The 21,884-nt window shown below is 49.8% G+C and overlaps 1 protein-coding gene across 1 annotated transcript in view; it reads left to right on the top strand.

The window, feature by feature from the left end:
- LOC138453438 (lebercilin-like) overlaps window positions 1-21,884 on the top strand; it is a 1,169,225-nt gene that overhangs the window by 795,625 nt on the left and 351,716 nt on the right. Inside the window, exon 5 of the mRNA XM_069606292.1 lies at window positions 12,703-12,814. Coding sequence (XP_069462393.1) covers window positions 12,703-12,814 — 112 coding nt within the window. The remainder of the gene's footprint in view (window positions 1-12,702; window positions 12,815-21,884) is intronic.

Here is a 21,884-nt window from a genome sequence, read left to right as displayed (position 1 = left end):
TTGCATCTTGTCTTTCCAGGATCGAAAGGGGACGTCGACATGGGCGTGCCTGTAACACTACCCCTAATGTGACGTGTAGTGTACCCAGAATCCCTCACGCATCGAGGTCCCTCATATTGTTTTTTTCCGCCCAACTAGCTGGCCTCCTTATGTGGAGCTCTGGCCGACTTCGTGGAGGACATTTTAAAGGAGAAGCCACCTGCCAGTCAAGCTATCCCTTTATTAAACTCCATTAAGCGGCGTATCGCCCCTTCTTTGCTCACACCTTCTCAGACAAGGGTTGTTAACCCACAGGTGGAAAACCTTTTCAACCCTCCCCCACTGACCCCCTCTATATTCGGGACATGCCCTTCCGGATTCCCTTGTATATTCGGGGACATGCCCTTCCGGATTCCCTTGTAGTCACTACAACAAGAAAAAGAGCAGGGGCACCCTTGCCCACGGGTGAGGCACCGCCGGACAAGGAATGCAAGAAACTGTACGCCCTAGGAAAGAGTGCTATTACTGCAACAGCGTATTCCACTGTGTTTGAAAACAATACCACCCTGTTGGCCAGCTATTCCGATGTGCAGTGGAACCTGCTACAGGAAGGCCTGCACGAGGTCCCCGAACCAATACGCTCTCGCCTGCTCCCGATTGTGTCAGAGGGTAGACAAGTAAACCGCAATATCCTTAAGAACACCCTAGATGCTGCGGGGACAGCAGGGAGGACTTTGGCCCAGGGTACCCTTTTAAAAAGACATGCCTGGTTAAAAAACTCTGGGTTCAAAGCTGTAGATGAGGCGCTGGAAACAGCGAAAAAGAACACAAGACTTTGAAATCTTTACACCAGATCACTCAAAAGCTCTTTCAGCAGCGAGGTGGGTGTTCTCGCCGCTCCTTTCGCAGGCAGTCCTATTCATGTTCCCCTCATAACCAATACAGCACGGGTAACATATGGTCCTCAAGACAGGGGTCCGCGCCTCTAATCAATATCCACCTAGAGGACACCACTGTGGAAAAGGAAGGGGTTGCAATGCCACCACTAGAGGCTCCCCGGCCTCCAGTCAGAAAAGACTTGCAGATCCGGGTCCCCTCCCATGCCTCCCTGGTCGGGGGATGTATAACATAATTCCTACACGCATGGGAGGGGATTACCACAGACCAGTGGGTGCTCAAGACCGTCGCCCACGGGTACTGCATTGAGTTCAGCCGGCCAACTCGATTCAGACCACCAAAGTCCAGGTGTCTAACATCAGAACACCAGAAGATCCTGCTGCAAGAGGTTGAGAACTTGCTGGAAAAAGGCACAATCGAAGTTGTCCCTGTTCTTCAGGTAAACAAGGGTATTTATTCGGTGTACTTCCTTGTACCCAAAAAGGATCTCACCATGTACCCTGTGCTAGACTTGCGCCCAGCGAACAAACTTGTCAAACCACAAAAGTTTCGAATGGTCACGCTGCAAGAAGTAATCCCTCTGCTGACACGGGGGGATTACATGGCAACATTGGACATGAAAGATGCATACTTTCATATTTCAATGTTGCCAGCGCACAGAAAATACCTGAGGTTCTTGATAGAGAACAAGCACTATCAATTCAAGCTCCTTCCCTTCGGCATCACCTCTGCCCCAAGAGTATTCACAAATGTGCTAGCCGTTGCAGCAGCTCACCTGCGCAGGCAGTCCATCCCAGTATATCCTTACCTCGAAAACTGGCTCATAACAGGGGACTCTTACGAAACATGCCTGTCAAACACCCAACAGACGATAGACTTACTCTTCAGTCTGGGATTTTCCATAAACGAGAAGAAATCCAGTCTAGACCCCAACCAAGTCGAGCAGTTTCTGGGGGCCCTAATTCGAACAAAAGACGGCCTTGTCTTCCCCTCCAACGAGAGGGTTCAAAACATGCTGTTTCAAATCCCTCAATATGTAGCCAGTCGAGAGTTGACGGTACGCAAGGCCATGTGACTGTTAGGGACGATGGCATCCTGCATATACTTGGTTCCTCATGCACGTTTGCGCATGCACACGATGCAAGAGTGGCTCAACAGCCAGTGGTGTCAGGCCAGCGGACAATGAGACGTTCTAGTGGATGTCTCGGTAGCACTTGTTCTCTCTATGGAGTGTTGGTCGATGGAAAACCTCTTAAAGGGGAAGACCTTCACCACCCCTGCAATAGAAGCCACTCTCACTGCGGACACATCTCTCACGGGATGGGGAGCTCACCTGCTCTAGCAGACGGCGCACAGCGTTTTTTGGTCCCCAGCAGTAGCATCCAACCACATAAACCTGTTGGAGCTGCTAGCAGTGTTCAAAGCTCTGAAAGGCTTTCAGACACATTTGCAAGGAAAGACAGTACTAGTCCTCACAGATAGCACCACGGCCATGTACTACCAGTGCAAACAAGGGGCCCTCACCCTCCAGGGCTATCCAAACTGTCTCAGAACATTTGGAAGTGGGCTCTCAAACACAAGATATTCATACTATCTGAACATGTTCCAGGGGAACTCAATCTTCTGACAGACTTGCTCAACAGACACTTCCCACTACCCTTAGAGCACGAATGGTGACTACACGAAGACATAGTCTCCAATGTTTTCGCAGAATGGGCTTCCCAGAGATCGACTTGTTCGCAACTCTGGAGAACTCACAATGCCCAGATTACGCCTTCAGGTACCCTCAGAACCGACCCAAGGGGAACGGTCTCTGGATAACATGGTCAGGGAAACTTGTGTACGCGTTTCCCCCGACTCCCCATCTCAACACAATTGTCTACAAGATGCACCAAGAACCAGTCACCATGACATTGGTGGCCCCGATGTGGGCCCGCCAACCCTGGTTCTCCCATCTGATGGAGATGTCACTCTCCCCCGTTGAAACTACCTTGCCCATACAACATGCTGTCGCAAGACAGTGGGGAAACACTTCACCCATGCCCGCAAACTCTCAATTTAGCGGCCTGGCTCCTGAAGTCATAGGGCCTCATTACGACCCAGGCGGTAAGTTACCGCCTGGGCCGTGACTTTACCACCATGGCGTAAACTATGTTTACGCCATGGTGGTAGGCGGACTTACCGCCCCATTCCAACCTTGGCGGGGCGGTAAATCCCCATTTTCCCATTTTCCCTTCCCCATTCCCATTTTGCCCCATAGGGCATAATGGGAGTGGGGAAGGCGTTAATTACGCCACCGTAAATTACGGAGGCGTAATTAACTCCATGGTCCCTTAGCGCCATGGATTTTAACACCTGCTAAAAGCAGGTGTTAAGTCCGCCATGGTGCTAAGGGACCTCGTACTCAGACGGTAAGGGTTGGCGCTGTTTACGCCGCCGTAAAACCCTTACCGCCTGAGTTGTAATGAGGCCCATAGTGTTCGGGCATCTCAAACTCCCTCAAAGATGCATGGATATACTTAAAGAAGCCATAAAGCCTAACACCAGACATGGCTACTCCAATAAATGGAAACGCTTCGTCATCTGGTACAATTCCAAGAGCATCAATCCCATTGACTGCTCTCCTACTATACCTAACTCACCTACTTGACTCGGGTCTAGTTTTTAATTCCATTAAGGTTCACTTAGCTGCTCTTTCAGCCTATACCACGTCCCAGCAAAAGGTGTCGTGGTGGAAGATCCCAGTAATTAGAGCTTTTTTGGAAGTGGTTAAGAGAATTCATCCCCCTATTTCTTTTTTTTTTAAAACTTCTTTTTATTAGTTTTCAAACAAAGAGAATAACAAAAAACATTTCTCCAAACTCCCCCCCTATATCCCTCCCAAGGCAGCTTCGTTGTATTTGTTGTCAGAGAAAGACATAGTTCAGATATTCAAAGGCGCCTCGCGTAAACAGTCCCCACATTTCGCCCCCCCCAACTCCCTTCCCTCCCTCTCCCTTCCTCCCTCTTCCCCTTCAGGTTGCACCTTATCCATGACCCACTACAACCATCTTTCCTTCAACAGCGCTCACCCCAGGTCCAGTAATCGTAGGCGCTGAGGACGCCAGCCAATTCGAAAGTCCTCTTTTAAGAAGCACAGGGTTTCCTCCCAATCTCCTGCAAAGGACTGCAGCTTATTGTCTTTTGCGTATGTGGCCCATTCAAGAGACACAATGTCCCAGATTTTTCGTAGCGAATCCTGAGGAAGAGGGACCTCTCCATTTCTCCATCTCTGAGCTATCACTGTCATAGCAGCAAGGACAAGAATCACTCTCGCTTTCTCTCGGGATTTAAGCTCCCCTACCCCAGTGCTCCTCCCCACTCCCAGTAAAGTCTCTTCTGGGGACTTACTACTTCCTGGCCCATATGCCTGCTCCTGAGCCCTCTGCACCTCCAACCAAAAGGGTTGAATGCGTGGGCACGTCCACCAAATATGCTGTGCCATACCCTCCATCCCACACCCTCTCCAGCACTCCCCTGAGGTTGCAGGAAATATCTCTCTAAGCCTGACTGGAGTGTAGCGCCACCTAAATAAAATCTTGTACCACATTTCCTGGATTTGGGAGGCTCTTGCTAACTTGGGAATTACCCGCCACAGACGTTCCCATTCCTCCCGCTCAACTATTCTACCGATCATCTGGTCCCATCTCGGCATATACGGCCATGGGGCCGTATCCGGAGTTTCGTCTAATATTTTGTATAGATTGGATATAAGACCCCTGGACCCATCATTCGAGTGCAGAAACTTCTCAAACCTCGTCTTCCCCCTGGTGGCCGCCAGCTTGTTTACGGGGTGCATAACCCAGTGGCGCAATTGCGCATACCGGAGCCTCTCCCCCTCCCCCACCCCATACTCCTTTTTACAATCCTCAAACAAGAGTATCTTCCCGCCTCGGAACATGTCTCCCAGCCATCTGCAGCCTCCTTCCTCCCATTGCCGAAAAGCCCCTTCTTCCAATCCCGGGGTAAACTCTCTATTGCGGAACAGGAGCGTGAAGGGAGAGGGAAATGTGATCCTGTTGCATTTGACTAATTTGTCCCAATTACGAACCATCAGACTGGTAATGGTACTCTCATATATATGACCAGGTCGTAGCCCCTTCGGGAGCCATAGAACCTCCGCAAGACTGCGATGCGCAACAGCCCTATCCATCGCCACCCATAGCTTGTTTTGTGTAACGTCCCCCTCTCGTAGCCAATCCCTAACCACCCTTAACTGCGTCGCCTCGTAATACGGTTGAAAATTCGGCACTGCTAGACCACCTTCCCGCTTGGGGGCCTGCAATATTTGCCTGCTAATCCGTGGCTTTTTCCCAGCCCACAGGAAATCTTTAGTGAGTGATCCCAACTTCTTAAAGAAGTCCCGTGGAACCACCTGTGGAATTGCCTGGAACAGATACAGCAGGCGGGTCAATGTCAGCATTTTGACTGTTGCCACCCTACCCAACCACGTTATCGGGAGATTCCTCCACCTGCAAAAGTCCCCTTCAATGCATTTTAGTAATGGAGGATAATTCGCCCTGTACCAGACTGCCAGCCTTGATGTGATTTTCACCCCAAGATACCTCATGCCATTCGAAAGGGGGTAGGCTCCCTCAGGGCTGTCTGCTCATCGCCCTTCAACGTCAGGTTCAGTAATTCTGATTTGTCATAATTGATCTTGAGACCCGAAGCCTCCGCGAAGGATTCTAACAGGCTTCTACTTAACTGGATAGATTTGGCTGGGGCCGTGAGAGCCAATAGAAGGTCATCCGCATATGCCGCCACCTTTTGCTCAGTCCCCCCGAAAGGAATACCCTTTATCTCCTCTGCCTCTCTAATCGCCTGCAACAGAGGCTCCAGATAAATCGCATAAAGCATGGGGAATAGAGGACAGCCTTGTTTGGTCCCCCTAGTCACCCCAAAGGGCCTAGACATAGTTCCATTTACCGCTATTCTCAGCTTAGGTGTCTGATAGTTGGCCTGTACCATATGCAGAAAATTCCTCTGCATCACCTTAAATAGAAAGAACCACTCCACGCAGTCAAAATCACCTTAAATAGAAAGGACCACTCCACGCAGTCAAAAGCTTTTTCCACGTCCAGCTAGAGGAGGACTGCGCGAGTCTCGTTCTGTGCGACTTTTCCACCAGGTGAGCAATCCTTTGTATATTGTCCGCAGTCTGCCGAACCTTAACAAACCCTGCTTGCTCCGGGTGAACCAAGTCGGGAAGGAAACCCTCCAGCCTGTTTGTCAGCACCTTTGTGAAGATTTTAGCGTCAATATTAATCAGCGCTATAGGCCTATAAGATTTTCGCTCCTCCGGATTCTTATTGGGCTTCAGAACAAGGGTCAGCCGAACCTCCTCCATGGGAGGAGTTATTCTCCCCGTCTCCTCAAAGGTATTAAAAAGATAGGTCAGCTGAGGGGCCAAGATATTTACAAAAGGTTTATAAAAGATCGCACTATAGCCGTCTGAACCCAGTGCCTTATTCAGCGGTAACCCCCCAATCACCCTCCTCACCTCCTCCTCTCTAATCTCCCTGCTCAGCATCTCCCGTGCCTCGCTCCCTACCCTCTCCAGCTCAATCTTATCCGAGAAATCCTCCTGCAAGCGTTCCCGGGGATTCTGCAATGCGTAAACAGTCTCATAGAATGATGCCAGTGCTTCCCTTATCTCCCCTGCCTCAGTAACCCTATCTCCCCTTTCTGTCCGCAGGCCCGTGATCACATTTTTGGCCTTAGCCCCTCTCAGCAATCGCGCGAGGAGGGCATCTGCTTTGTTTGCTTTCGCGCAGTATTGTTGGCGTACCCTCAGGAGAGCCCCCTCCGCCCTTTTAGTCCGAAGGACCTCTAATTGTCCCAGTGCCCTGCGGTATTCCCTCATAGAAGGCCTAGATGGCGTCGTCCCCGCCCTCCGTCTCGCCGTTTCCACTTCCTCCTCCAACTGCACTTCCAGCGCTCTCAATTGCCTCTCTCTATGTTCCGCCAGTGCTATTAGCTCCCCCCCGTAACACAGCCTTAAAAGCATCCCATCTCATCGCCTCCCTGTATCTCCCCTACGATTGATGTTAAAGAAGTTCTAAATCTTCTCCTCTATGTCCTGCCTAATTATCGGGTCTCTGAGGAGGTGTCCCGGGAATCTCCACGTCCAAACCCCTCTCTCCCTCGGGCCCAGGTCCAATACCATTGAGACTACTTTGTGATCCGCTATGCCAATGGGCCCTGTCATAACCTCCTGCACCCTGCCCACCAGGCCTGAGGACACCCAAATATAATTGATCCTTGATTGCGATCCGTGAACTCCTGACAATTAAGTATATCCCTCCTCCTCTCCCTTGATCTCCCGCCAGACATCCCTCAATCCTGCTTCCCGTATCTTATTCCTGAGGTCCATCGACATTACTGCCCCCCTCCTGCCCCGAAATGACCTGAGCGATCCCTATCTCTCTCCCATGCTATGTTGAGGTCACCCATTAAGATTGTGTCCCCACGCTTTCTCCTCCATCAAGCCAAGGAGCCGCCTCAAAAAACAATCTTGCCCCACATTCGGACCGTACACTACCACTACCGTATACGGCTTCCCCTGATATGACCCTATTGCCAAGATGTATCTGCCCTCCCTGTCTCGTATACTCTCTAATATCTTGAGGCCCACCAATGTTTTAATCGCCAATGCTACCCTCCCCCCCCCCCGGATGTGGTCCCCCCCCGATGCATGCAAAATCTGGTCATAACCCCGAAGTTTAAGGCGCCCCTGATCCTTGGGTCTAAGGTGCGTCTCCTGCAAGCCTAAGACATCCGGGTTTTCTTTTCTAGTAAAGTGTTCTGACTTTTTCCTTTTCAGAGGAGTATTGAGGCCCCTTACATTATGCGTTAACCACTTGAGAGTATGTTGGTACATCGACATCAAGACTCAGTAAGCCCGCGCCTTCCTGCAAAGTGGTAATTCGTTTCTGAGCCCCTCTCGACTTGAACACCAAGCCAAAGGGAAATGTCCATCTGTATTTGATCCCTCTCTCATACAATGCCTTGATGACCGGAGCCATCTGCTTCCTTTTCAATAGTGTACTGGCCGCCAGATCCTGAAACAGGGCTATGCGATGCTCTTGATACTTTATGGGCTCTTGTTTCGTCGCCTCTCGGAGGACTGCTTCCTTTTGGGCGTGCCTGGCGAACGCCGCAAGAACTTCTCAGGGTCTTGACTGGGGCCCCAGCCTCCCTCTGCCCACTCTGTGTATGCGATCAAGCTCAATCTCCTCCGGGGCCGAGGACCCCAGAATCTCTGCAAAGATCGATTGGGCTACTCTTTTAGATCTTTGTCCTGGACTGTTTCAGGGAGCATTTTAATTCTTATGTTGACCCGACGGGATCTATTTTCCATGTCCTCCACCTGGGTTTTCAGGTTACGTGTAGCTACATCCAGGCGCTCAATTACCTCACTGCTAGCCGTTACCTCCTTGTCCAACTCTTGTAGCCCTCTCTCCAGTAGATCCGTTCTCTCGCCCTGCTGCCGCAGCTCCTGTTTGATTTCTCCCATCTCTGCTTTGAGGTCCGCCCGAAGAAGCTGAAATTGGTCCTGGAACGTTTTAGTCATGCTAGAGTGCAGGGCGTGCATTTCCCCCTTCAGTTCGTCTCGCGACATCATAGCTGCGCCATCCTCACTTGGCGATGAGAGACTCCTTGTCACACTCTCCCCTGCAGACTTAGCCGGATCTCTCGTATCATGTCCCGGCCATAGGGAGGGGATGGTACCTGAGGCGTCTCCCTGAGTCGCTTGGCCCTTCCCACTTTTTGCCTTGGGCTTCGTGGCCATCTCCGAGTGGAAGCCAGCCCCGTAGAACGCGGCCCGTCCTACTTCTACCCCGCCTGTGCCTGACCACTCTGCGTACTCCACCAGATGCAGGCCCTGGTCCTTTCCGTGGCTCTCTCCCCCTTCCAGTCATTCTGAGCCACCAGCTTGCCGCTCTGCTCTGCCTCCTCCGGAAGGTAAATTGCTCAGTCCCACCTCTGTGCGGCTGAAGCTCCCCCCCCCCCGAGCGGTACCATACACCCTTAATCGACAGTCTTTCTGTGTTGATGAGGCCACCAGGATCCAGTGGCCGGCGCACCTTCCCTGGGGCTCCTCTTTTTATAGTGTCCGCCCAAGTCCTCTCAGAGAGCTCCCCTCCGATGGAAGAACCCCCTGTCCCAGGAGGCCCTTCTTCCTAGTTCCACAGGGCAGGCTCCGTTGTTCCTCGCCACTTCCAACCTCAGCCCTCACCCAGGTCCGTAGTGGTGGCCGGGCGCAGGGCCAGACACTAAACTACCACCTCCTCCTCAGTCCCAGCCCGGGGTTGGGCCCCCGCTGCGTCTCCCACTGCCCGGGGCGTGTTCCGCTCCGGCACTGCGCTCCACGCCTCCTCCTGCACCGAGATCCAGCCCCGCTCCTCTGGGCGGCACTCGCACTCCTCGGCTCTCTCAGTGCTGGCGGGGGCTCACTGAATCTCCCCCCGCAAGGGCCCTGAGGTGCCGGAGCCCTCCTCAGGGCTTCCCCCGTCGTCGGGCCACAAAGCCCCTCGCTCTGACAGTGAGCCGGGCCGGGGCACTCTCCTTCCTCCAGGCCCCTAGGGTCGGGCCGGGCCGACCACCGCGCTCCCTCTTCACCGGGCCGAGGAGCTCTATCCCCACTCCTCTGGGTTGAAGCCGCGCTCCACGGTCTGCCGCTGCACTTCCCGGCTCCCCCTATGCCGGCGGGGGCTCACCGTAACCTCCTCCAACGAGGGCTCCGAGGCACCGGACTACCCCTCAGGGCTTCCACCGTCGGTCCGCAAGGCTCCTCCCTCCGTCAGTGAGACGGGCAGGGGCACTCTCCTTCCTCCAGGCCTCTAGGGTCGGGTGGGGCCGGTCCGCCCGTCGCACCCCCTCTCCTCCGGGCCGATGAAAAGTCCTCTCAGGCCAGCACTCTCAGCACGGCCCGACCTCCACTCCCGTGCCAGCTCCCTGGAGAGCTTGTCCCGTGTCCGGCGCAGCTCTTCCCGCGCCGACTCCAATTGCTGCACAAACTCCGCTCGTCACCGGAGAGCCGCGACCTCTGCAGAATCCGACACCCATCACTACTCTGACACCCCAGAGGGGCTATGATGCCACTTTCTGAGCCTCAGGTTGCCGCAAACGCTGGATGGTGGGCCTCCTCCAGCATCGGGTCTCGGGAGCTCCATGGGCACGTCTACCCACTACAAGCGGCCAGCTTGAATCCATCACCCTATTTCTAACCCAGCTCCCAGATGGGACCTAAATGTAGTTTTAACAAGACTAATGGGGTCTCCCTTTGAACCTATGCACAAGGCAAGCCTCAAAGCACTCACTTACAAAACCGCCTTCCTAGTGGCAGTCACATCTATAAGAAGAGTCAGTGAACTACAGGCCCTTTCAATTTTAGACCCTTTTGTCACAATTCACAGAGATAAGATGGTTCTGTGCACTCACCCACGATTTGCGCCCAAATTTAATTCCATGTGAACCAGTCTATAGAACTACCTACATTCTTCCAGAACCCCACTAACATGGTGGAAAGGAGCCTACACACACTGGATGTGCGCAAGGCAGTTGTGTACTATATGGAAAAGGCTAAACCACTAAGGAAAACAACCCAGTTTTTTGTTTCAGTGGCGGCTGTAGAGGAGGGGACCCTGTCTCTAAATCAGCCATCTCAAAGTGGATTGTCAATTGCATCACACTCTGCTACACTCTTGCCAAGAGAGATCTGCCCTTCAAGCCTAGAGAACACTCTACTCGGGGCAATGGGGCTTCCATAGCATTCATTGCAAATGTTCCTCTCGAGTCCATTTGCAAAGCGGCAACCTGGAGTTCTGTACACACCTTTACAAAACACTTTTGCCTGGACACTCACTCTAGGTCTGATTCTCAGGTGGGACAAGCAGTACTAAGACATCTTTTCACTACTGTTCCTTCTGACATCCCACTTCCAACTCCGGGTACTGCTCGCTAGTCTATGCACAGCATGTGATTCTAAGCAGATTCACAAGCATCAGAAGACATGCATTACTTACCGTAATAGCATTTCTGATGATTGTATCTGCTTAGATTCACATGCGCCCACCCTTCCTCCCAGCTCGGATGGAAGGAACATGGACTTTTTACTACTTCTTCTCTTTCTGTACTCACTTATGATAGTCAAAAGGCTCCCTCACGGCAGAAAAAATACAATTGGAAGGACCTCGACGCTTGAGGTATTCTGGGTACACTACACGTCACGTTAGGGATAGTGTTACAGGCACGCTCATGTCGACGCCCACTTTCGATCCTCGAAAGACAAGATGCAATACTCTGCGGTTATCACTAGATGTCTGACTATATACACAGCATGTGAATCTAAGCAGATACAATCAGCAGAAATGCTATTACGTTAAGTAATACATGTCATTAGTTTCTAGCTTTTCTGTGAAATGAGAACACTCGTCCTCCAAAACCACTTCTTGCAGAGCATTATTTTCTGATGCAATTGTCTCAATATCACTTTGTTCATTCAATAGTGAAGTATAATTATCATCCACAGCCAATACCTGCCTATTTACCGGTTGCGTGGCCTCGCTATGTTTATTTGCTAGCACTACATCACCCAATTTTTACTAGGCCAACCTTCATAATTTGCTGTTCTTTGTGAATGTTGTAAAGTGAAAGCAATGCTCTCAATATAATCATAGATTTGGCTTCAGGCTGAGCATCCACTGTTGAAGAGTCTGGCAAACTAAATGAAGAGGAAGACTAATATGCTGTTGAATATGCATATACACTCTGATATACAAAGAAAATCAGGTGATTTTGACAAGTTTGAAGAGTCAACAGTAGCATAACAGTAGCATAGCCACTAATGTTGTCGGATGCATTTAAATTAATAAGACTCTTCAGTTGAAGACACTCCCAATAGAATCACGTTGTAGGCTTAAACATAAATTAAGCAATGAGTTATTATCGATTGGTTCAAACATCGATAACTCCCTCTGGGCTGGTATTTTACAAGTTGTGGATAGGGGTTCCACAGCAGGGATCAGGTACAGTTGCTGTAGATTCTGGTTTTAAAAAGGAGGTGATTTTTCTCTGTTCACCTCTTTGTTGAAGTTGCGATCTATTCTCTTCAACAGCCATTAGTATACCTTGAGCAGTAGCGTTCACATGTAATTTTCTGCTGAACCCTTTTTTTTAAAGCTCTGGCTATATCCATTTTTCGTTTTTTCACAGTCTTAGTGGTGTGCAATTGATATATATATTGTACTGCCGACGTAATTATGATTATTGATTTAAAGATTAGGGCACTCAGCAGCCTGCAGAACTGCACTCCCAAGCACTCCAAAATGCGCGCGCGAGTGTCCGTTTAAATAGCCTTCTTCTGTGCCGATGGGAGAAGCGGCTTGCAGGTCATTCAAATTGTACAAAAATAAAGTCCAGAGAGCAGTAATTAACAGTCCTTACTGCAGAACTGCACTCCCAAGCACTAGACAAAGGCATATATATTTTTACATATGTTTAGGTCACACCACCTAGAGTGACACGTACATTTATCACCAGGTGGTGTATCTGACAGATTCCATATAGCAACTGTAATAATTATCTGCACCAGCATGGCAGCAAGTATCACTTTTTACATTGCTGTCTTTATGAAGAGAATGTTGTGGCTGTCTTTTATATTTCCTCATAGAGATTGGTTTGCGGTAGGGAAAGTGTTCAGGAAAATGTATGGTACTTTAATTGCATAATTTGTAAATATGTTTCTTTTACATTTACTAATTTTATAAAAATTGTATCTAGAAAAAAGAAAAAGAACTTGCAGCAAGAAATATTAACTCAAACCATGTAACAGAGCCCCCTTTGGAGAGGATGACTGATCTGCTGTTTGGAAAAAGAAAAGAAGTACAAACAGGTACACAGTTTACTTTTAGGGAGTAAGGATGGGTGGCAAATTTAAAAATACTTGTGCTCTCGCTTCCCATATTTTTGTCTTTTAACATTTCAGCATGGGGCTGTTTGTGTCCACATGAGAGGAGCATTTTAAGGGTTATGGGGATACATTTCACTGCTACAAAAATCTCTTTCTGCATTCCTGTTTCAGCATTCCTGAGTTTAGCAATGGGGTTGTCGCATATACAGTTTGTAGTACATTTATTTGTATTGACACAGTTAGAGATGTGATAAAATACAAGAATGAAAACAAAGGATAGAATAATGTGGACTTAAAGGTAAGCATCAACATAAGTTCAACTAAGAGTTAACCCGCCATCTTTTTCCACTTCATCCTGGTTATTGATCCCTTTAGGGGGCGACAGAGAGGAGTATGTAAACTCTTAGGCAGCGAGGCTGTTGCAGCATGGCTTTCTTCATGTAAGAATATAGTTTCACAATATCAGTCTCTGCTGGATGTGTACCCCAATTAAAGCTGCCAAATTAATAGAGCAAGCCACATGGAAACTGCTGTCCCAAAACCTCCGGAAGCCATGCGTTTCCTAAGCAAAAGGTAACACAGTAGCTATTCTTCAGTGAGTCCCACCAGCTATGTTCCCTGAGCTGACCGTAGCAAGGTAGCCCATGTTCAGCAATTTCAGTCAATGGTGTTCCACCAGGCCAAAGAATTAAATTAACAGGAACCTCAACTTCTCGGATAGAGGTGTAATAAATGGCAACAATGTGTAACCCAAGAACTATCCATACCCGAATGTCCAATCTGAACAAAAAGTGCATTTGCCCCTCACAAATCCTTGAACCCCATATGTGGAAGATATCATAATCCTGAGTATCCACAACCTTCCACAGAACATATTTTTCCATGATGAGCCATGAAGCAGGTTTCACAAGAGAAATATGAAAAACAAGATGTATTCTTTATTTGTCTTGCAGCAACAGCATGTAAGCTGCCCAAACAATTCTCCTATAAACCTTTAATGAGCCCACAAACCTATGAGCCAGTTTCTTGCAGCGTTGTGGGAAAGCAATATATTGAGTAGACAACAACACTCTGCCACCTGGGTCATTGCTCTTTTCTTCCTTTTGCATTGTATCCTGTTTCTTCTAAGTCGACTTGGTTTGTGTGAGTTAAGGTGTATTCTGCTTGTGTGTTCTTGATGGCCTATTTTCTCTCCTTGCCGGTCAGTATCTGTACCTGAAGCAATGCAATAGTTAAGGAATGTGGCTTCTAGGCCACTGAGACAAAGTTTATTTTACCCATTCAAAGAGGATACAATTGTTATAAGCAAATTCCACAATCTGTAGCAAGAAGACCCAATTGTCCTGTCTCTGTTTGATGTAACACCTGAAGTACTGCTCCAAGTTGTGATCCCGTCTTTCTGCCTGCCCATCTGACCATGAATGCTGTCTGGTGACATCACCTGGCCGAATTCATTATAATTGACAAATGGACCTCCAAAAACCTTGGATGCAAACTTTGTCCTTCAAGCTGTTATGATCTCTTTTGGTAATCCATGCATTTTTAACATGTTTCGGGGAAACAATGTGGTGACATTGGACAGTTGGTGACAAGGTAAGAAGCATCTAGGTAAAAACCCAATATCCACGGCATCCCTTCCAATCTGATATTATCACGTGTTATTGGATGTTGCCAGTGGGCACAGCTTATCCTTTTCCTCCAGCGTTCATCCATCATCCATCTAGACACCTCACATTGGTCATTATACTTGGGTATGGCCTCTTTCAGTTATTGTAACGCTCACCTGATTCCCGTAGAGGCGCCGGTCTTGACTGGGCGTATACCGTATCTTCAAAGGTGATGTGTAACACACGGCTGGCTCTTTGGGCTGGACCTCTGTGCACTGTATGTCTGACTCAAAGGGTAAGATGTCTGCAGATAGAAAATATGGGATTAAGGAACTGGGTTATTGAATGTCTCTCTCTTCTTCCCTTTCTCTTCTCCTGTAGAACACCAAAGGTTAACGCTCTCACCTTAGGTAAGTGAACGCCGTGCTCTCCATCTGCCTCGGGGCAGGGTGCTGTAACCAGTTTCTTCACTGGATAAGGGGAGCAGGCGTCTTGACTTCAGAGGACTGCTGTCCGTCGATTACTGCACGAACGGTAAGTTTCGAGTAATTCTAATGTCTTTACAGTCTTTAGTAATGATGTTTCTTGTTTTGCAGGGTTCCGGCGATGGCGGATGACGGGCTGAAGTGAGTTGAAGATGGAGCCCGTGTGATGAATAGAAGCGCCTGGAAGCACGTAAGTAAGCGCTTGTTGCCCACTTCACGATGCGCTCTAACTGTCTTTTTATTTTGCAGGTACAAGTTCGGAGCGGCTGCAGGGTGCCGGAATACCCACTGGGTTAGATGAGGAAAGGAGTAATGGCACGTGAGTATTAAAGTTCCCCAATGTCTTTAAACGCACCTTGTTTTGTCTTTCAGATGTGGGATGCAGCGACGAAGGCCTCCGGAGCGTGCGAAGAGTTGGTAAGCTTTTGTCTTTCAGATGCCGGAATGCATTGTGAAGACCTCCGGAGCGCACGAAGAGTTGGTAAGCCTTTGTCTTTCAGATGCCGGATTGCAGCGCGAGGCGTTGGTGACAGCCGATGGACCAGGTAAGTGAAGAGCTGTCACTGAAGACCGTAATGCTAACCTGTTCTTTCTTGTCTTTATAGGTGTTGCTGAAGACTGGATTTTCTTGTCTTTATAGGTGTTGCTGAAGACTGGATTCAGGATGGTAAGCCTTTTTCCTTAGGCCCAGGATCAGATGCAGAAGACACGATGAGCGTTCTGCTGCAGAGGATGCAGAATAACGCAAAGCAAGATTCATCCATCGGGTGTGGTTTAAATAGCCTCCTGTAGTGCTTAGGTCCCTCCTTCCACAGCCACGCCTAGGTAAGAAAAGAGTTCCTGCTTTCAAGAAGAGTTCCAGTGTTCTGAATCTAGGGAGTGGCTCCTGCCCCACCCAACAGGAAAAGTAGTTCCAAAAAGAAGAGGATCAGAGGCTCAACTGGCAGGCAAGTAAGCAGCATGGTCTGCTGCAGGTAAGTCCACCGAAGCATTATGAGCCTGGCGCTTCCAGCGCTGGGACTGGGCATATTTATGAGCCTGGTGCCACTGGCGCCAGGACTGGGTCCAAAAGGTCCCAATTGGTACTGGTTGGCACTCGGAACCTGGGTTATGGATCTGCTTCCAAGGGAGTTGGGAAAACCCTGACCTTTTGGAAGCAGAGATCATGACAGTTATGCCCATCAAAAATATTGGTGTACGTGGTGGAGTATCTTTCCTGTTCATCCACGGTGTTGTGACTCCATTTCAAAAGGTATCCTTGGTCTTCAGGGTCTTGTACCATCAATCTGTGTTTTTTTAAACATAATTCTTGTAATCTATGTGATCTGATTTTTATTTCGATTGATTGATTCCGTTATTAAAGTTCTCAACTCTTTTCAGAAAGCGTAGACAGTCTGGAGAGTCCGAAGGCCAAATGGCAGCACATTCCAAAAGTGTTGGCCCGGTAACAGAACATCTCAAGTTACATCTGATTCAAAATCTAGTAGAAGGGATAGCCATTAGATTCTGGCAGGAAGATCGCATGGAACGGGCAGGGGAGTAGGGATGGATTTAATGGGCCAGTTAGTGAGGAGACAGGCCATGTATGTTACAACCTGCTATAAACGTTGGTCCTTGTGGCATCGCGGCAGGACGTACCGTTCCGTATTTGTGAATCCCCCCAGCACAGTGGCGTATCTTTCTTGCTATTCTTTGAGTGCCGGTCTAGTTGTTTCACGCACTTCTCAGACGTCGCCAACGGGTCATGTGACCGGATATAAGGAACCGATTGCTTTGCCTCTGCGCGTCGCTACTCCTTTAGCCCAGACGCTTCGTAAGTGATCGCCTTCTAGGGATCTTTACTCTCTGACTTGTGTTCGATTGCTAACTCTTTCCCTCTTGTGTGCTTTAGCATTGAATCTTCCAGAATTCAGGGATTCTTTGATTCCACCCGCCGAGACCCCCTGCAGTGTATCTACGGACCTCTATCCAAATCTAGTACAAGCGCTTTCATTCTATGGTACTTACTTTAGGATCCTTTCCTCTTCCCTCTTCCTAGCCCCGCCATTCTGCTACTATTCTACTAACCATCCTCCTCTTCCGTACCTTCCAGGAGTGTTCCTTCCATCCCTTCAGCCTTCCGAGTTCCTTGATACATGGAGTGCAATTTGTCTGCATTAGAACATCCAAGGCAGATATAGGTAGGCGCAGGGTTTCTGTGGGACTCTCCTCTTCCGACCTTTACCTCTCTCATCAGCTCTTTCTCATTTCTACAGAAATCTTCCCATCCAAACTCGTACTTCAGCATCACAGTTCCCCCAAGATTCCAGGACATTGAATCCATCCCAGAACCAGGGTCTTCAGTGCAGCGCAGGGTTTTTTTCCCACAGAGGGTTTCACTGGGGGCACAGTCCTCCCTTCTCCTGGTTGTTCAATCCGGGTGGGGAGTGATTGGACTTATAGGGAAGCCTTCGCAGTCGTCAGTACCTTTGCCCTTCCTGGTCACCGCTGGATGAGCAGGTTAGTGCGTTCTTCTTTATATCTCTAACTGAGCTAATAGCTATTCAGATAACAGATAGCGACGCCATAAAGACATTTTTTGGTACATCTGGCAAGTGACCATGGAACAGCAAATGCAACAACTCATGGCCGCCATGCAGTCCATGTCTATGGAACTGCAAAGTGTCAAGCAAGATAATGCGCAGCTCCGTCAACAAATAGCTCAAGCAGCCCCTGAGAACCCTCCGTCCTCTCTGCCTTCGGGCAAATTTGATGGAAATCCTCCTAAATTAAAAGAGTTTTTGGATAGTTGCACAGTACAGTTTACATTCAAACCAAGATATTTCCCTACTGATAAGGATAAAGTGGGTTTTTTGATTTCTCAACTTTCCGGCCCTGCATTAGCATGGGCAACCCCTTTAGTTACCTCGGGAAATGTGATTCTGGATTCGTATCCAGCCTTTACTAACAGCCTTAAGTCCATGTTTAACAGGCAAGAGATATCCGTGGCCTCCCAGGAGAAACTCCTCGATCTTAGGCAAGGGAAAGAGGATCTCCTGGCTTACATTACCTTGTTTAAACAGTTATCCTCTGAAACTAATTGGACGGACGACACTCTTCTTACGCTATTCCGAAGAGGACTCACTGAGGAGCTAAAGGATGAAGTGTCCAGAGTTCCCCGTCCTGCCAACTTAGCTGACATGATCACCATCACCATGCAGATGGACTATCGTCTCCAAGAGAGATTAGCTGAAAGAAAGAAAGGAAAGGGGTTTCGTCCACGATCCGAGCAATACCAAACACTTAGCAATACCCCACAGACAGAAGAGCCAATGCAGATTGGGACAGCCCGAGGTCCATTATCGTTGAATGAAAAGGAACGACGTAAAACATTAGGCCTATGCATGTATTGCGGTGCCTCCACACATGTGTTACGAGATTGTCCGACTGTACCGCCCCGCAGAACAGGAACACAAGCCTCGGGAAACTCCAAATCCCAGTCGTAGGAGGAACCACGGCTGGGAAAAAAGAATGAGGTTCCTCGACCCAGATAGACGTTTCACACGCGTCCCAATCACAGGATCTTACTATGGTGGTGGTGTCAATGACTCTGATGTTCCAAGACCAAGTAATTCAGAGGGTCCCGGCTTTAGTGGATTGCGGAGCCGCAGGAAATTTCATTGATGATTAATGGGCCGAAAGCAAAGGAATTGCCCGTATCGCTAAGACTTGCATTGCGCCCATTCAAGGGGTAGAAGGGAGCCCTTTAAGCTCAGGCCCTATTCGGGAGCAAACTAAACCCTTAACTAGTTTTCTAGCTTCTCATAAGCAAACCCTTACCTTTGATTTGATACAGGCAGCAGATTTTCCGATCATACTAGGCTGGCCCTGGTTACAGTTACACAATCCGTTTATTAACTGGTCCGCTGGTACCCTATTTCTGGGGTCGGAATTTTGTGTGACTCACTGTCTCTCCCATGAATCTGTGGGACTTCATATCTCTCAACAAGAGCCCAGTCACACTCCGATCACAACGATTTCTCAGTTAGGAAACGTCCCTGTATGTTATCAGAAATACCTATCGGTATTTTCCACACCACAATTTCCTACCTTACCTCCGCATCGGAGAGATGACTGTCATATAGAGTTGCTTCCCGATCAGCCAGTTCCATTTGGAAGAATGTATGTTTTATCCCAGCGAGAGAAAGAGGCTCTCAAGGAGTACCTTCATACCAACCTACAAAACGGCCTAATTACTGAATCCACCTCCTCTGCTGGGGCATCTCTGTTCTTTATTCCAAAGAAAGATACCGAGGAGCTCCGACCTTGTATCGACTATAGAGGTCTCAACAGGATCACAGTACCAGACAAATATCCGATGCCCCTAATTCCAGACATCCTCGAAGCAGTGCAAGGGGCTTCCATTTACACAAAACTGGATCTCCGAGGGGCTTATCATCTCATCCGTATCGCTCCCAGAGATGAATGGAAGACAGCCTTCCGAACACCCTTTGGGCATTATGAGTTGGCCTCTCAAATGCCGCAGCCATATTCCAAAGATTCATGGACCATTTGTTTGCGGACATCTTATTGCACTATGTGATTGTATATTTGGACTACATATTGGTTTTCTCAGCAAATGAAACGGATCACATCCGGCATGTGAAAGTAGTCCTAGACCGACTTCAAGCTAACCCTTTGTATTGCAAGGCGAAGAAATGCGAATTCCACAAGACTCAGGTCAATTATCTGGGGTTCGTGCTATCGGCTCAGGGTGTTTCGATGGACCCCAGACAGGTTTCGGCCGTATTGGAATGGCCATCTCCATCAAACATAAAAGAGATACAACGGTTTCTGGGCTTCGCAAATTTCTATCGTAAATTCATCCCATGTTTTTCCGACATCATTCTTCCCATCACAAGATTGTTGAAAAAAGATGTACCTTTTTCTTAGGATTCAAAGACAGAAGAGGCCTTTGATAAACTGAAAAGATTGATTTCCTTTGCCCCGATATTGTCAACCCCTGACCAGTCCAAGCAGTTTATTCTAGAGACTGACGCTTCTCACTATGCTTTGGGAGCAGTCCTCCTGCAGAAGTCCAGCCAAGGTGTGGAGTTACCAGTTGCCTATTTATCCAAGACCTTTAATCCCTCGGAAGTAAACTATTCGGTACTGGAAAAAGAACTACTGGCGTTCCTATCTGGTGTGCCCTTGCTGGACATCTGCAGGGCTGCTACGTGGAGGTCGACGCACACCTTCACGAAATTCTACTGCGTCGATCGCGATTCCACGGAGGAGTCCAGGGGGGCCAGTTTGTACCACAACTCCCTGTCGTAGCGGGCTACGATAGCCAAGGCGTTGGCTGCCTTAATCGTCGTCGCTGCCGACGAGATGACTCTGCATCCCATCGTGTCTAATTTCTTTCCCTCGCCGTCCGGCGGGGAGGTTGATGTAGAGCCGCCCCCCCCCCCCTTTTTTCCTGGCCGCCGCGGAGACGACCGAGTCCGGGGTCGGCTGTGCCCGAAGACACAAGGGGGCCGCGTCCCGGATCCGGTACGAGAAGAAGTACCTTCTAGCCGGCGTCGTGGATGGGTTCTTGAGGAGGGCGAGGCCCTCATCCCAAATATCGTCTAGTAGAGGTAAAGCGAGGACCGTCTTCCTCTTGGTCTTGCGCCGTTGATAAAGGAAACCTTCCTTCTTCTCTTCCAGGCAGAGCTGGAAAAGCTCGGATGCCCTAGAGATCATGGAGTGAAACGATCCAATCTCGTCGGGCGGGGAAGCCCGGGTGGGAGGTGACGACGGGAGATCCTCGTCGTAATCCTCGTCGTCTGTGCCCGTCGCGGCCGTGTCAGTCCCCGTATCATCCCCACGTGTCGTGGACGGGGAGGAGGGCTGAACAGGGCGCGATGGCTGAAAAGGAGGTGGAGGGTGAATCCTTCTTCTCTTAGGGGGAGGGCTCCCAGAAGGGCCTGGCTCCGGGCCCCCCGTCGGGAGCAGTTCCTCCGTTGGTGGTAACGGCAGTCTCGTCTTTATCTCCGAGCATAAGGACTGTATAGCCAACAAAATAGCCGCCGAGTTGTTTTACGGCACTGGTTGAGGGAGATCCGACGGGAGATCAGGAGCCCCGTCGGCATCCTCGACGCCCTCGTCGTCTTCCACGTCGGGGTCCCCCCCGACAGGATGGCCTTCTTCCACGCCAGAGCCGTGGCCTAAGACTTCGATCAGCTCCTCCTCAGAGGCTGAGGCCGAGTCCACGACGACCTACTGCCCCCCCTTTTTCTTCTCCGTTGGAGGTTTCACGGGGGTCCTGTCGATGGGCACGAAAGAGGACTCCCTCCGCGGTGGCAGGCAGATTCTGGGCCCCGGGGTCGCCACCACTGGTGTAGCCTCCACAGGCTGAGCCAGGGCCGCCGCGACTGTCTCGATAGAGGCCTTGGCTGGATGGATCAAGGCTTTCACACCTTAGGTGTGCTCACCGCCTTAGGGGGAGGGTCACCACCTCGCTCCCCCTCTGATGGGGCCTTAGGGCACGACCGGGGTCCCTCCAGGAGTTTCGCCGGGTGCTCGGCCCTCCTCTTACCCGAGCCAGAGCGTTGGCTCGTGGTTGATGGCGCCGGGGAGGATGCGCCCTGCCTGGCGCCCATAGAGCCCGACCGTTCGGCGCTCCCGGTGCCAGCGGACTCGCAGTGCTTGGCCTTCTTTTGGACCCCCGTCGCCGGGGCGCTCTCAAAGGTCTTAGAAGACCACTCGGACTTCTTCTTCTTCTTCTCGCCTGACGGGCTCTTTCCTTCCAGCCAGTTGGCGAGACGTTGATGGCGGTCCTTCATGGTCCGCTCCGACATATTGCCGCAAAACGCACAGTCCTGCTCCACGTGCGTCTTGTCCTCATGTAGGCAGTAAAGGCAAAGGGAGTGTTCGTCCTCCTTGAAGACATTCTGAAGCTGGCATCCAGGGCAGACCCTGAACAGCTTTCCGGGCGTC

This window comes from Ambystoma mexicanum, chromosome 4p (genome assembly GCF_040938575.1).
Source record: "Ambystoma mexicanum isolate Mex_15411 chromosome 4p, UKY_AmexF1_1, whole genome shotgun sequence".
Classification (NCBI taxonomy): domain Eukaryota; kingdom Metazoa; phylum Chordata; class Amphibia; order Caudata; family Ambystomatidae; genus Ambystoma; species Ambystoma mexicanum.
This window is presented reverse-complemented; position numbering and strand designations above follow the sequence as displayed.